At 47.2% G+C, this 14,141-nt stretch overlaps 1 protein-coding gene across 7 annotated transcripts in view; it reads left to right on the top strand.

Moving 5' to 3' along the window:
• SLC20A2 (solute carrier family 20 member 2) overlaps nt 1-14,141 on the top strand; it is a 126,380-nt gene that overhangs the window by 96,481 nt on the left and 15,758 nt on the right. For all 7 annotated transcript variants that reach the window (XM_009212982.4, XM_009212980.4, XM_009212981.4 and 4 more), the window contains 3 exons: nt 623-739; nt 6,466-6,669; nt 8,591-9,179. In XM_009212982.4, the coding sequence (XP_009211246.1) occupies nt 623-739; nt 6,466-6,669; nt 8,591-9,179 (910 nt within the window). The remainder of the gene's footprint in view (nt 1-622; nt 740-6,465; nt 6,670-8,590; nt 9,180-14,141) is intronic.

The following is a 14,141-nucleotide window of genomic DNA, read 5'->3' as shown; positions in this document are numbered from 1 at the left end:
GAAATAATATGTAAATGGATTTCATCCCAACTTAAATATGCTGTTTGTGCCCAGTTGTTAAAATTTTATTTATTTATTTATTTTTATTTTATTTATTTATTTGTTTTGAGATGCAGTCTCACTCCGTTGCCCAGGCTAGAGTGCAGTGGTGCAATCTTGGCTCACAGCAACCTCCCCCTCCTGGGTTCAAACGATTCTTCTGCTTCAGCCTCCCGAGTAGCTGGGATTACAGGCATGCGCCATCGTGCCCAGCTAATTTTTGAATTTTTGTAGAGACATGGTTTTACTATATTGGCCAGGCTGATCTCGAACTCCTGACCTCAGGTGATCCTCCCACTTTGGCCTCCCAAAGTGCTGGGATTACAGCACCCAGCCCCCAGTTGGTAAAATTTTAATAATTAGCTTACTAACTAGTTTAAGCACATATTCGCAAGATATAGGATGTCTTGAACATGCAGCTTTCTACTCCAAAAAGTACAGCATGTTTTTTTGGTTGAGAGTTTTATTTACTACAAAATCCAGGCGATTCATTCTCGATTTGGGGAGTGGGAAGTCCACTGCCCTGAGGCCTAACCTTGTAGAAGTTTCCCGTAATGACACTGCTTCTCATTTTCCTTCCCAGTGCTCGGCCTGGTTCTCCCCATGTGGGCCATAGCCCTCATTTCCTTTGGTGTCGCCCTCCTGTTCGCTTTCTTTGTGTGGCTCTTCGTATGTCCATGGATGCGGAGGAAAATAACAGGTATGGGCTTTTTGATTCTTCTGATTTACAGAAATTCTCCTGATTTCCAAAACCTCACATGTAATACGCCATGATCCTTACTAACGGAGGAAGAGGAAGTGTGGGTGACTCCAGAACATACCCCATCCTCTGTCACTCGGTTCCTGAGTGCTTTCTGGCTCAGACATTTTCTTGATAAGTTGTAACCCAGGTGGGCAGTAAGGTCCCAGTTGCCATGAGTAACTGAAAGTTAACCGTGCAGTCCAGTTCTGCCAGCCTGTGGAAAAACGTTAGCCTTCATAGAAATGCAAATTAACACCACAAGGAGATTTTGTTTCCCACCCACATGAATGGCTAAGGGTAAAAAGTTCTCGCCATTCCGTATGTAGGTGAAGAAGTGAAATAATTGGAACTCTCCCAGGTTTATGCTGAAATGTAAAATGGTGCAACCACTTTGGAAGTTAGGTTTGCAGTTTCTTTATAAAGTTAACCTTACACTTACCATGTGGGCCAGTAATTTCACTCCTAGCTATTTATCCAAAGAAATGAAAACATGTGTTCATAAAAAAACTTGTACACAAATCTTTTCGTCATAAAAGCCCAAAGTGGAAACAACCCATGTGTTGGTCAGCAGGCAAATGGGTAACCAAATTGAGTAAATTCATGGGATGGACGACCACGCAGCAATAGAGAGAATGAACTGCTGGGGACCCTACAGCGGAAGGCATCCCACAGCCGTGATACCGAGCAGAAGCCCATGATCCAGAAGAGTAGCTATTCTGCATGCTGGCATTTTTCATAGCATTTCCATAAATTTTCATTTAAAAGTTTTATGGATCTTTCCATTAAATTTAAGAATAGGGAAAATTTTCCTGTAGCAACAGAAAGCACTGATCGCCTGGGATGGGTGGGGGTTGGAAAAGGCAGCTCGGGAACTTATCAGGGACATAAAATGTCTTTGTTTTCATCGGGGAAGGGGCTTTAGGGTGTGCCCACTTGCAGCAGGTCATCACCTGGGTGCTTAAACTGTATGCAATTTTGACTGGGCATAGTGGCTTACACCTATAATCCCAGCACTTTGGGAGGCCAAGTTGGGTGGATCACCTGAGGTCAGGAGTTCGAGACCAGCCTGACCAACAAGATAAATAAATCCCTGTCTCTACTGAAAATACAAAAATTAGCCAGGCCCTGGTGGCAGGTGCCTGTAGTCCCAGCTACGCAGGAGGCTGAAACAGGAGAATTGCTTGAACCAGGAGGCGGAGGTTGCAGTGAGCCACTGCACTCCAGCCTGGGCGACACAGCGCGACTCCATCTCAAAATAATATATATATGCATTGTATTATATTTATATATAAAACCTATAACAATAATTGTATTATTGTAGTACTGTAATAATTATACTGTGGAATAATATAATCATTATACTATATAATAACTATAGTATAATATACAATATAGTACTCTACTGTATAGTACTATAATAATTGTATTATTATAGTTATAGTAATTATAACATATATATAATAAAACGAAACAATAAAAATAAAACACATGTTATTAAAAGGAAAGAAAGTTTTTAAGAAGTGGAAGAATATGGCTTAGGAAGTCAGTCAGGGCTGTTTTCCTATTCCCAATTCCCCATATTTGAATTTCAAGCCTTGAAGCCACATGCTTTTTACAGAGCTCTCAAAAAACAAGTATTTACATTTGGTCTCAGCATGTACCATAGGGTCACATTTCAGTATGGATATATCTGCATTTGGAGATTCACATTTCGAAGAAGACCAAAATACATGAGACAAAGCATGCTCTTGAATTGGAAGACAGTATAGTAGAGATGCCAGTTCTTCTCAGATTCATCTCTAGACTTTAGACGATTTAAATAGAAATCCCAGCAGGATATTTTGTAGATTTAGACAAGCCACTTTTAAAGTTCATGTAGTAAGTCAAAGAAACTAGATGAGCTGGAACAATTTTAGAAAAGAAAAAAGTTGGAGGATTCATATTAACCTGACTTCAATACTTGTTATGAAGCCACAAAGCAGTGTGGAATTCGGGAAGAGAGAAACACATAGATGAATGGAACAAGAATAGAGTCTAGAAATAGACCCACACTAATGTGGCCAGTGGGTTTTAGACAAGGGTACAGAAACAGTTCACTGGAGAAAGGACAATCTTTTCAACAAATGGTTTTGGAGCACTTGACATCCATATGCCAAAATAAGAACCTTAACGTAAACCTTATTTTAAAAATTAGCTTAAAGTGCATCATAGATCTAAATACAAAATTTAAAAAAAAAACAAGACTTTTAGGGGAAAAAAAAATAAGGGAAAACTTTGTGACCTTGGGTTAAGAAAAGAGATTTTAGATATGACACCAAAAACATGTTCTATAAAAGAACAAGTTGGGCCAGGCACGGTGGCTCACGCCTGTAATCCCAGAACTTTGGGAGGCCAAGGCGGGCAGATCACCTGAGGTCAGGAGTTCAAGACCAGCCTGGCCAACATGGAGAAACCCTGTCTCTATTAAAAATACAAAATTAGCTGAGTGTGGTGGCTCATGCCTGTAATCCCAGTTACTCGGGAGGCTGAGGCAGGAGAATTGCTTGAACCCGGGAGGCGGAGGTTACAGTGAGGCGAGATCATGCCATTGCATTCCACCCTGGGCAACAAGAGCGAAACTCCGTCTCAAAAAAAAAAAGGGAAAAAAGGACAAATTGATAAATTGTACATCATCAAAATTTGAAATTATTGGTCTGTGAGAAGCACTGTGAATAGAATGGGAGAAAATGTTTGCAAATCCCATACCTACAAAGGACTTGCATTAAAAAAATAAAAAGAAATTTTAGAAAACAAATAACTCAATTAAAAAATGAGCAAAATAGGCCCGGCACAGTGGCACACACCTGTAATCCCAGCACTTTGGGAGGCCGAGACGGGCGGATCACGAGGTCAGGAGATCGAGACTATCCTGGCTAACACGGTGAAACCCTGTCTCTATTAAGAAATACAAAAAACTAGCCGGGCGAGGTGGCGGGCGCCTGTAGTCCCAGCTACTCGGGAGGCTGAGGCTGGAGAATGGCGTGAACCCGGGAGGCGGAGCTTGCAGTGAGCTGAGATCCGGCCACTGCACTCCAGCCTGGGTGACAGAGCGAGACTCCGTCTCAAAAAAAAAAAAAAAGAAATTTTAGAAAACAAATAACTCAATTAAAAAATGAGCAAAATAGGCCCGGCACAGTGGCACACACCTGTAATCCCAGCACTTTGGGAGGCTGAGGCAGGTGGATCACAAGGTCAGGAGATCGAGACCATCTTGGCCAACATGGTGAAACCCCGTCTCTACTAAAAATACAAAAATTAGCTGGGCGTGGTGGTGCATGCCTGTAATCCCAGCTATTCAGGAGACTGAGCCAGGAGAATCGCTTGAACCAGGGAATCAGAGGTTGCAGTGATCCCAGATCGCGCCACAGCACTCCAGCCTGGTGACAGAGCAAGACTCTGTCTCAAAAAAAAAAAGCAAAATAGGCCGGGCTTGATGTCTCATGCCTGTAATCCCAGCACTTTGGGAGGCCGAAGCAGGCAGATCACAAGGTCAGGATTTTGAGACAAGCCTGGCCAACATGGTGAAACTCCATCTCTACTAAATATACAAAATTAATTGGATATGGTGGCGGGCGCCTCTAATCCTAGCTACTCAGGAGGCTGAGGCAGGGGAATCACTTGAACCTGGGAGGTGGAGGTTGCAGTGAGCCGAGATCATGCCAGTGCACTCCAGTGCACTCCAGCCTGGGCAAAAAGAGTGAAACTCCATCTCAAAAAAAAAAAAAAAAAGCAAAATATTTGAATAGACACTTTACCAAAGAAGATAGATGGGACCAGACACGGTGGCTCACACATGTAATCCCAGCACTTTGGGAGGCTGAGGCGGGCAGTTCAGGAGGTCAAGAGATCAAGACCATCCTGGCCAACATGGTGAAACCCCGTCTCTACTAAAAATACAAAAATTAGCTGGGTGTGGTGGCGGGCGCCTATAGTCCCAGCTACTCGGGAGGCTGAGGCAGGAGAATCGCTTGAACCCGGGAGGCAGAGGTTACAGTGAGCCAAGATTGCGCCACTACACTCCAGCCTGGTGACAGAGCGAGACTCCGTCTCAAAAAAAAAAGATAGATGGATAGCAGATGAGTCCATGAAAAGGTGCTCAACATCACTAGTCATCGGGAAGTACAAATTCACATCACAGCGAGGTACTACTACCACCTACTTGAACGGCTTTTTAAAAATACTGACAGTAAAGGCCGGGTGCGGTGGCTCACACCTATAATCCCAGCACTTTGGGAGGCCGAGGCAGGCAGATCACAAGGTCAGGAAATCGAGACCATCCTGGCTAACGTGGTGAAACCCTGTCTCTACTAAAAATACAAAAAAATTAGTCGGGCGTGGTGGCGGGCGCCTGTAGTCCCAGCTACTGGGGAGGCTGAGGCAGGAGAATGGCGTGAACCCGGGGGATGGAGCTTGCAGTGAGCCGAGATCAAGATTCCGAGAAAGAGAGAAAGAGAGAGAGAGAGAAAGAGAGAAAGAAAAAGAGAGAGAGAGAAAGAGAAAGAAAGAGAGAGAAAGAAACTGACAGTATTAAATGCTGTCAGTATTTACAAGAATGAAGAGCAACTGTAACCTTGTACATTGCTGGTGAGAATGTCAAATGGTACAGGGAAACTGTTTGTCAACTTCTTATATGGCTAATACTTGCCATAAATATACTCTTAACCACTCCTAGATACTTCCCTAGAAAAATGAAAACTTAAATTCACACAGAAATCTGCACATGAATGTTTATAGCACCTTTATATGCAATCTCCAAAAACCCACATTATTCACAGAATAAATAAATTGTGGTGCCTTTGAACATTTGAATACTACTCAGCAATTAAAAGGAACACATTATTGATCCATGTAACAACATGGATGGATTTCAAAGGCATTTTGCTGAGTAGAAAAAGCCAGTCTAAAAAATCACATATTTTATTATTTATTTATGTGACTTTCTGAAAAAGGTAGTTTTTCAGAAATTGAAGTTTCTTATTCTGAGGTTTAAGAAACAGAAGGCCAGTCTACGTGGCTATAGATTTACAGAACATTAGCACTGGAGGGAACTGTGGTATTCGGAGCTAACCCTTTTTGTTGTTGTTTTTGGATATGATAACTCAGGCCCTAAATTTCCATCTTTTCCTCAATTGCTGAATTTTCTAGCTAGAGTTTTCCAGGTAACTAATTGAACTTTTGACTTTCTTTTTCTATTTCTTTTCTTTTTTTTTTTTTTTGACAGAGTCTTGCTCTGTCACCCAGGCTGGAGTGCAGTGGCACAATCCTGGCTCACTGCAAACTCTGCCACCTGGGTTTAAGAGATTCTCCTGCCTCAGCCTCCCAAGTAGCTGGAATTACAGGCGCCCGCCACCATGCCTGGCTAATTTTTATATTTTTAGTGGAGACAGGATTTGACCATATTGTCCAGGCTGGTCTCAAACTCCTGACCTGGTGATCCACCTGCTTCGGCCTCCCAAAGTGCTGGGATTACAGTTATGAGCCACCATACCTGGTTTCGACTTCATTTTTTCTATCTAGCTATAACTTTTTTTGTTTTTTTCCAAAATCAGTGCTAAAGCATAAAGATACAGATTCACTTTTTAATATTCATGTTTCAATAATAAGAATTCTCTTCCAGAATGTTCGGTATGACTTTGTTTTTTTAGGCAAATTACAAAAAGAAGGTGCTTTATCACGAGTATCTGACGAAAGCCTCAGTAAAGTTCAGGAAGCAGAGTCCCCAGTATTTAAAGAGCTACCAGGTGCCAAGGCTAATGATGACAGCACCATCCCGCTCACAGGAGCAGCAGGGGAGACGTCGGGGACCTCAGAAGGCACCTCTGCAGGCAGCCACCCTCGGGCTGCATACGGTAAGATGTGCCTGGAGAGCTTTGGTTCCGTGGCAGCACAGAGAAGTTCCCTGGGGAGGACCAGCTGGGCCTGGCTATGGGCAATCTGGTTTTAATGCACAAAAGGATCCCTCGGTTTTATAATTTGAGAAAACCCAGAAGCTAGGGAGGCCTCAGGAAACCATTCCAGTCAGCAGAGCAGGCTCACTCTTGTCCTGTGATTTCTTCCAAGAGCTGTTTATAGTCTCACCGGAGGCGCTGGGGCCATACACTGTATGTCTGTGCTGCACCCACTCAGCTACTTATGCAGATCTCCATGCCCCAGGAGTTACCAAATTGCTGAACATCGGTTAACCCAGCTTACTATGGAAGATGCAAAGAGAAAGCTAAATTTGTAACCAAGGAGGTGGTCCCACCATCAAATCACAGAAACCTTAGAAAATGTCCAGACTGGCTGGGTGGTGGCTCATGCCTGTAATCCCAACACTGGGAGGCCGAGGTGGGTGGATCACCTGAGGTCAGGAGTTCAAGACCAGCCTGACCAACATTGTAAAACTCCATCTCTACTAAAAATACAAAAAGTAGCTGGGCATGGTGGTGGGCGCCTGTAATCCCTGCTACTCGGGAGGCTGAGGCAGGAGAATCGCTTGAACCTGGGAGGCGGAGGTTGCAGTGAGCCGAGATTGCGCCATTGCACTCCAGCCTGGGCAACAGAGTGAGACTCCATCTCAAAAAAAAAAAAGAAAAGAAAAGAAAACATCCAGACCATTCTGTGTCCTTTAGACTCTCAATGTTTGTGGCAGTACCAGGGGAGCACAGCTTCACCAAAGCCAGCCCCGGTGGGTTCTGGCACCTGCCTGCCATAGGTGCAGTCTCAGATGTGGCCCAGAGAAGGCGAATTCATTTTGCCTGACTCATCTCAGATACTGCCTTTGACAGTCATGACTGACCTTTTAAGATGCACCTAAAAAATTAGCCGGGATGATGGTGCACACCTTGTAGTCCCAGATGCTTGGGAGGCTGAGGCGGGAGAATCACTTGAGTCCAGGAGTTGGTGTGCAACTATGATTGCACCACTGCACTCCAGCCTGGGTGACAGAGCTGAGACCCTGTCTCTAAAAACAAAACCAAAACAGAAGTACCTGGAATATCAACCTTACATGAAGTGGGTTTTGTCTCAAGTATGAAGTTTTTCTAAGATGAATTTCTTAACATTCTCCTTGTGTTGGTTTCTAGAAACAGAAAACAAGTGCCAAGTGCCATAGTAATTTCTGGAAGACACTTTTTGTTGTTTTTTTGTGTGTGTGTGTTTTTTTTTTTTTTTTTTTTTTTTTGAGACGGAGTGGAAGACACTTTTTAGCAGAACTTAAGATGTTTTGAAAATACCACATTATTAGTTTTACCCTTTTATTGTATGTTTCCACCTTTATTATTATTATTATTATTATTATTATTATTGTTATTTTTAGTGGTAACCATATTACATGTCCTTTATGGCCAACATAGAAAAGAAAGTATATGTTAATAAGTCATCCCCAGCCAGCCGGAGATAAGTGCCATGAAATAGTAGGGAGTGTTTCCTTTGCTTATATTTGAAAGGCTGGGGCGGGGCACGTTGTCTCACACCTGTAATCCCAGCACTTTGGGAGGCCAAGGCGGGCGGATCACAAGGTTAGGAACTTGAGACCATTCTGGCTAACATGGTGAAACCCCGTCTCTACTAAAAATACAAAAAAAAGTTAGCTGGGCATGGTGTCGCGCTTGTCCCCGCTACTCAGGAGGCCGAGGGAGGAGAATCGCTTGAACCCTGGAGGCAAAGGTTGCAGTGAGCCGAGATGGCGCCATTGTACTCCAGCCTGAGGACAGAGCGAGGCTCCGCCTCAAAAAAAAAAAAAAAAAAAAAAAAAGACTGGAAAATGAGACCTTCTCTAACCCTTTTCAGGAAGGGCGCTGTCCATGACCCATGGCTCTGTGAAATCGCCTGTCTCCAACGGCACCTTCGGCTTCGACGGCCATACCAGGAGCGACGGTCATGTGTACCACACCGTGCACAAAGACTCGGGGCTCTACAAAGACCTGCTGCACAAAATCCACATCGACAGGGGCCCCGAGGAGAAGCCGGCCCAGGAAAGCAACTACAGGCTGCTGCGCCGTAACAACAGTTACACCTGCTACACCGCAGCCATCTGCGGGCTGCCAGTGCACCACACCTTCCGAGCTGCGGACTCATCGGCCCCAGAGGACAGCGAGAAGCTGGTGGGCGACACCGTGTCCTACTCCAAGAAGAGACTGCGCTACGACAGCTACTCGAGCTACTGCAACGCGGTGGCAGAGGCGGAGATCGAGGCGGAGGAGGGCGGCGTGGAGATGAAACTGGCGTCAGAGCTGGCCGATCCTGACCAGCCACGAGAGGACCCTGCGGAGGAGGAGAAGGAGGAGAAGGACGCGCCCGAGGTGCATCTCCTGTTCCATTTCCTGCAGGTCCTCACCGCCTGTTTCGGGTCGTTTGCTCACGGCGGCAATGACGTGAGGTGGGTGTGTTCATTCATTCAACAACGGTCCTTGAGGCTCCGCCAGGGGCCAGCGCTGTGCGGGTGCCGGGATCCAGCAGTGAACGGCACCGATGGAAGCCCCTGCCCGGGGTAGGGGTGCACAGGCGGTGGTGGAAAGATCCATAAGTCAGCATTGCGTGCAGGACAGCGAGAAGTGTTAACAGGAAAGTAAGGTAGGTAGACTCGGGGCAGGAGCTTCCGGGATGGCAGTGCGACCTGGGCTGCCCAGGGAACGGTTGGCCGGTGACGGAGGTGCAGGGGCGGCCACATGGCGTTAGCAGGAAGGAAAACGGCAGGTGCAGTCTTGAGGCGAGCACAAGATGCCTGCCTCCAGGATGAGCTAGGAGGTCGCCGGTCTGCGGGTTGTGGATGCAGAGCGCGTGGCCCATGGACATAGGAAGGAAGGTCTCACCTGGAGAGGGGAGCAGTGGAGATGTGATCAGGGGCCACACAGGGCACGTTTGACAGGGGCACTGGCTTTGGACAAAGGCCTGGACACGGATGTGAGAGAAGAAGGAAAGAGGCAGCTGCCAAGACTGGAGCCGTCGCCTTGGCAAAGGCAAGAGTGGAGCTGCTGTCTGTTAGGGATGACCGAGGCCCTGGATGCAGCCAGGGAGCGATGCTGCTGTTCAGGCTGAGCAGACAGCGGCCGTGTACACCTGAGTTCAGGACAGGCCAGGCTGGGTGCCGAGCAGGTAACATGGGTTACCTGGGTGAGAAGCGCTGGGGCAGCGAGGCAGGCAGGCGGGAGGCGGAGTGCACAGACGGAGGAAACAGCAAGAAGGTGTGCCGAACCAGGATGCTAGAACATCTAGGAAGTTATTTAATTTTAATTTTTTTTTTTAAGACAGAATCTCACTCTGTTCCCCAGGCTGGAATGCAGTGGCCTGATCTCGGCTCACTTCAACCTCCTCCTCCCAAGTTCAAGTGATTCTCCTGTCTCAGCCTTCCCAAGCAACTGGGATTGCAGACGCTCACCACCCGGCCCAGCTAATTTTTCTATTTCTAGTAGAGACGGGGTTTCCCACGTTGACCAGGCTGGTCTCAAACTCCTGACCTCGGCCAGGCGCGGTGGCTCACGCCTGTAATCCCAGCACTTTGGGAGGCCGAGGCAGGCGGATCACGAGGTCAGGAGATGGAGACCATCCTGGCTAACACAGTGAAACCCCGTCTCTACTAAAAATACAAAAAAATTAGCCGAGCATGGTGGCAGGCCCCTGTAGTCCCAGCTACTCAGGAGGCTGAGGCAGGAGAATGGTGTGAACCCAGGAGGCGGAGGTTGCAGTGAGCTGAGATCCGGCCACTGCACTCCAGCCTGGGCGACAAAGTTAGAGTCCATCTCAAACAACAACAACAACAAAAATCTCCTGACTTTAGGTGATCCGCCCACCTCAGCCTTCCAAAGTGCTGGGATTACAGGTGTGAGCCACCGCACCCAGCCATCCTTCAGTGACATCTTTAACCCAGTGAGAAGGCTCCACCCCTCTCGTGGGCTTTAGTTCTCCCCACTGCATGGTGCAGCCGCTGGAGCTGCCACCTGAGCCTGCAGGTCACCCCACATGGTAATGTCACAGGCATCCTGCAAATGAGTGTGTAGTGACAGGTGGATATGACCCTCCAAACTTGACCCCACCCCACACCCAGGCCTGGTGTGCAAGAAGCAGGGCGGCCTCCTGGGGCCCCAGAGCCCCAAGTTTGGGTCTCTGCTGTCATCTTCCAGCTGTGTAACCCCTAGACAAGGCACTTGCTATTCCGAAGTCTCTGTTTCCCAATCTGTAAAATACAGGAAAATGAGTCCCAACCTCCCAGGCTTCCCCTGTGTAACATGCTCAGGATGGTGCTCCCCACTCACTCGGTTTCCGTCCGTTTCTGCTTGTGCTGTCACTGTCATGGTCAGCCACTGACGGTTCAGGGGACTGTGCCGTTGTCGTCTTCTGTTGCAGTCAGTGACGCCCCATGGGCTGCGCACAATGCCTCCCCACATGCAGCTGCGTCTCTGCTCTTTGCTGCAGACGAACCTGGGCATCTTATGTTCTGCTCAGCATCACGTGGGCGTTTCTGTGGTATTTTATTTGGTATTTTCTTGGAGACAGCATGCTCTGTCCTACGTTAGTAACTTTTTGTCTGCCCCACACCGTCCTGCCTCCTCCTCATCAAGCATTCTTGATGGAAGGCCTGGCACTGGCAGAGCACTAGAAACTGGGCCCCCATCCATTAGAAGTTTAAACGCCAGTTAGGGAGATGAGAAAAACATATTCATGGAAAAATCACAACATACTCTCTCCCACTCACACACTCAGCTGCACACACACACGCACAGACACTCACACATGCACATTGACACATGCACTCACACACACACTCACACATGCACTCACACACGCACACTCACACATGCACTCACACACACACACTCACACATGCACACACACACGCACCCTCACACATGCACTCACACACGCACACTCACACATGCAGTCACACACACACACACATGCACACTCACACACGCACCCTCACACATGCACTCACACACGCACACTCACACATGGACTCATGCACATTCACACACACCATGTTTCATTTCAAAGGAAGCGTCTAGGCAGTGGCTGCTCGGGTAACTGTAGAATTCCGAGCAGTTGCTTGCAGTGTGGGGACTATTCTGGGGCTTTGGAGCAGGGAGGGTGTCTAGTGAAAGCACCATTCTAGAAGTCATCTGAGAAGAGGCGTCCATGCATTCGGCATGAGGTTGAGCTCCGAGGCCTCATCACTGAGCTGCCATGGCCTATCCCACCCCGTCTCTAACACCCCTCTGAGCCGGGGTGGGCATCTCTCAGAGATGGGATCTGATGCTCAGGGTCACGCAGCGAGACCAAAGCCAACTTGGAAGCCAGTTCCAGTGACTCAGTGACACCCAGTCTACACAGCTGGCTGGGGGAGGAGACAAGAGCCAGGGAAGCTGTTAAGAGCACCTCAGGGCCTGCATGGGCTCCAGGGGCCTGACAGACATAAGCAGTGAAGGGACTGGAGCCCATGCAGGAGGGCCTGAAGCAGCCTGGGCCGTGCCCACTCTGCCACCTCAGAGGTGGGATCCTGGCCTCGGTTTCCTTGTCAGTAAGACGGGAGCAACAGTGCCCGCTGTGCAGGGCAGCTATGGGAATGGATGCTTGGCAAAATGTTGCCACCCATAGTATGGGGCCTGACAATCTGTCCCAAACTGGCAGCTAATGTTAGTACCAGCAGCAGGGGGTGGCAAAGAAAATAGAAATTTGAGGAAAAAAGGAAGAAAAAAATAACTTGGCTGTTGTGTTGTGAACTTGGTTGTTTAAAAAATTAATTTTGGCCAGGCGTGGTGGCTCATGCCTGTAATCCTAGCACTTTGGGAGGCCGAGGTGGGTGGATCACTTGAGGTCAGGAGTTCGAAACCAGCCAGGCCAACATGGTAAGTGAAACCCCATCTCTACTCAAAATACAAAAATTAGCTGGGTGTGGTGGTACGTGCCTGTTGTCCTAACTACTCGGGAAGCTGAGGCAGGAGAATCAATTGAACCCAGGAGGTGGAGGTTGCAGTAAGCCAAGATCGCACCACTGTACTCCAGCCTGGGAGACAGAGTGAGACTCGGTCTCAAAAAAAAAAAAATCAATTAATTTAATAGACCGGGCGCGATGGCTCACACCTATAATCTCAACACTTTCGGAGGCCGAGGTGGGCAGATCACCTGAGGTTGGGTGTTCAAGACCAGCCTAGACAACATGGTGAAACCCCACCTCTACTAAAAATACAAAAATTAGCTAGGCCTGGTGCTGGGCACTTGTGGTCCCAGCTACTCGGGAGGCTGAGGCACGAGAATCACTTGAACCCAGGAGGCAGAGGTTGCGGTGAGCTGAGATTGCGCCACTGCACTCCAGCCTGGGCAACAGAGGGAGACTCTGTCTCAAAAATAATAATAAATTACACACCTATTAGGATGGCTACCACTTAAAAAAAAAAAAAAGTAACAAGTGTTGTGAAGGATGTAGAGAAATTGTAACCCTGTGCACTGTTAGTAGGGGTGTAAAATGGTGTAACCACTATGGAAAACAGGATGGAGGCTCCTCAAAAAATTAAACAGACCTCCCCTATGATCCAGCATTCCTGCTTCTGGGTATACATACAGAAGAATTGAAAGCAGAGTCTCAAAGAGATATTTGTACCCCATGTTCAAAGCACTGCCGTTTGTCGTAGGCAAGAGGGGAGAGCAACCCAGATGTCCACTGACAGCTGAATGGAAACAAAATGTGTCCGTGCATACAGTGGAATATTATTTAGCCTTAAAAAAGAAGGAAGTCCTGTCACCTGCTGTAACATGGATGAACCTGGAGGACATTAGGCTAAGTGAAATAAACCATCACAAAAAGATAAATACTACTCATGCCTGTAATCCCAGCACTTTGGGAGGCTGAGGGGCGGATCATGAGGTCAGGAGATCAAGACCATCCTGGCTAACATGGTGAAACCCCGTCTGTACTAAAAATACAAAAAATTAGCCAGACGTGGTGGCACGTGCCTGTAGTCCCAGCTACTCAGGAGGCTGAGGCAGGAGACTTGCTTGAACGCGGGAGGTGGATGTTGCAGTGAGCCAAAATCACGTCGCTGCACTCCAGCCTGGGCGACCGAGCAAGACTCCGTCTCAAAAAAAAGATAAATATGATTTCACTTCTGTGAGCTGTCTACAGCAGTCAAATTCCTGGAACTAGAAAGTAGAATGGTGGTTGCCATTAGCTGCAGGGAGGGGCAGTGGGAATTTGTTTGAAGAGTACAGAGTTTCACATTTGCAAGATGAACAAGCTCTGGAGATCTGTTTCACAACAATGTAAATATACTTAACACTGCTGAACTATAAATAAGATTGATTACAATTGTAAATATTATGTTATGCTTTTTACCAAAATTTTTTAAAA

Source organism: Papio anubis, chromosome 8 (assembly GCF_008728515.1).
Source record: "Papio anubis isolate 15944 chromosome 8, Panubis1.0, whole genome shotgun sequence".
In the NCBI taxonomy this organism is placed as follows: Eukaryota; Metazoa; Chordata; class Mammalia; order Primates; family Cercopithecidae; genus Papio; species Papio anubis.
The sequence above is the reverse complement of the archived record's forward strand: the minus strand, read 5'-3'. Positions and strand labels throughout refer to the sequence as shown.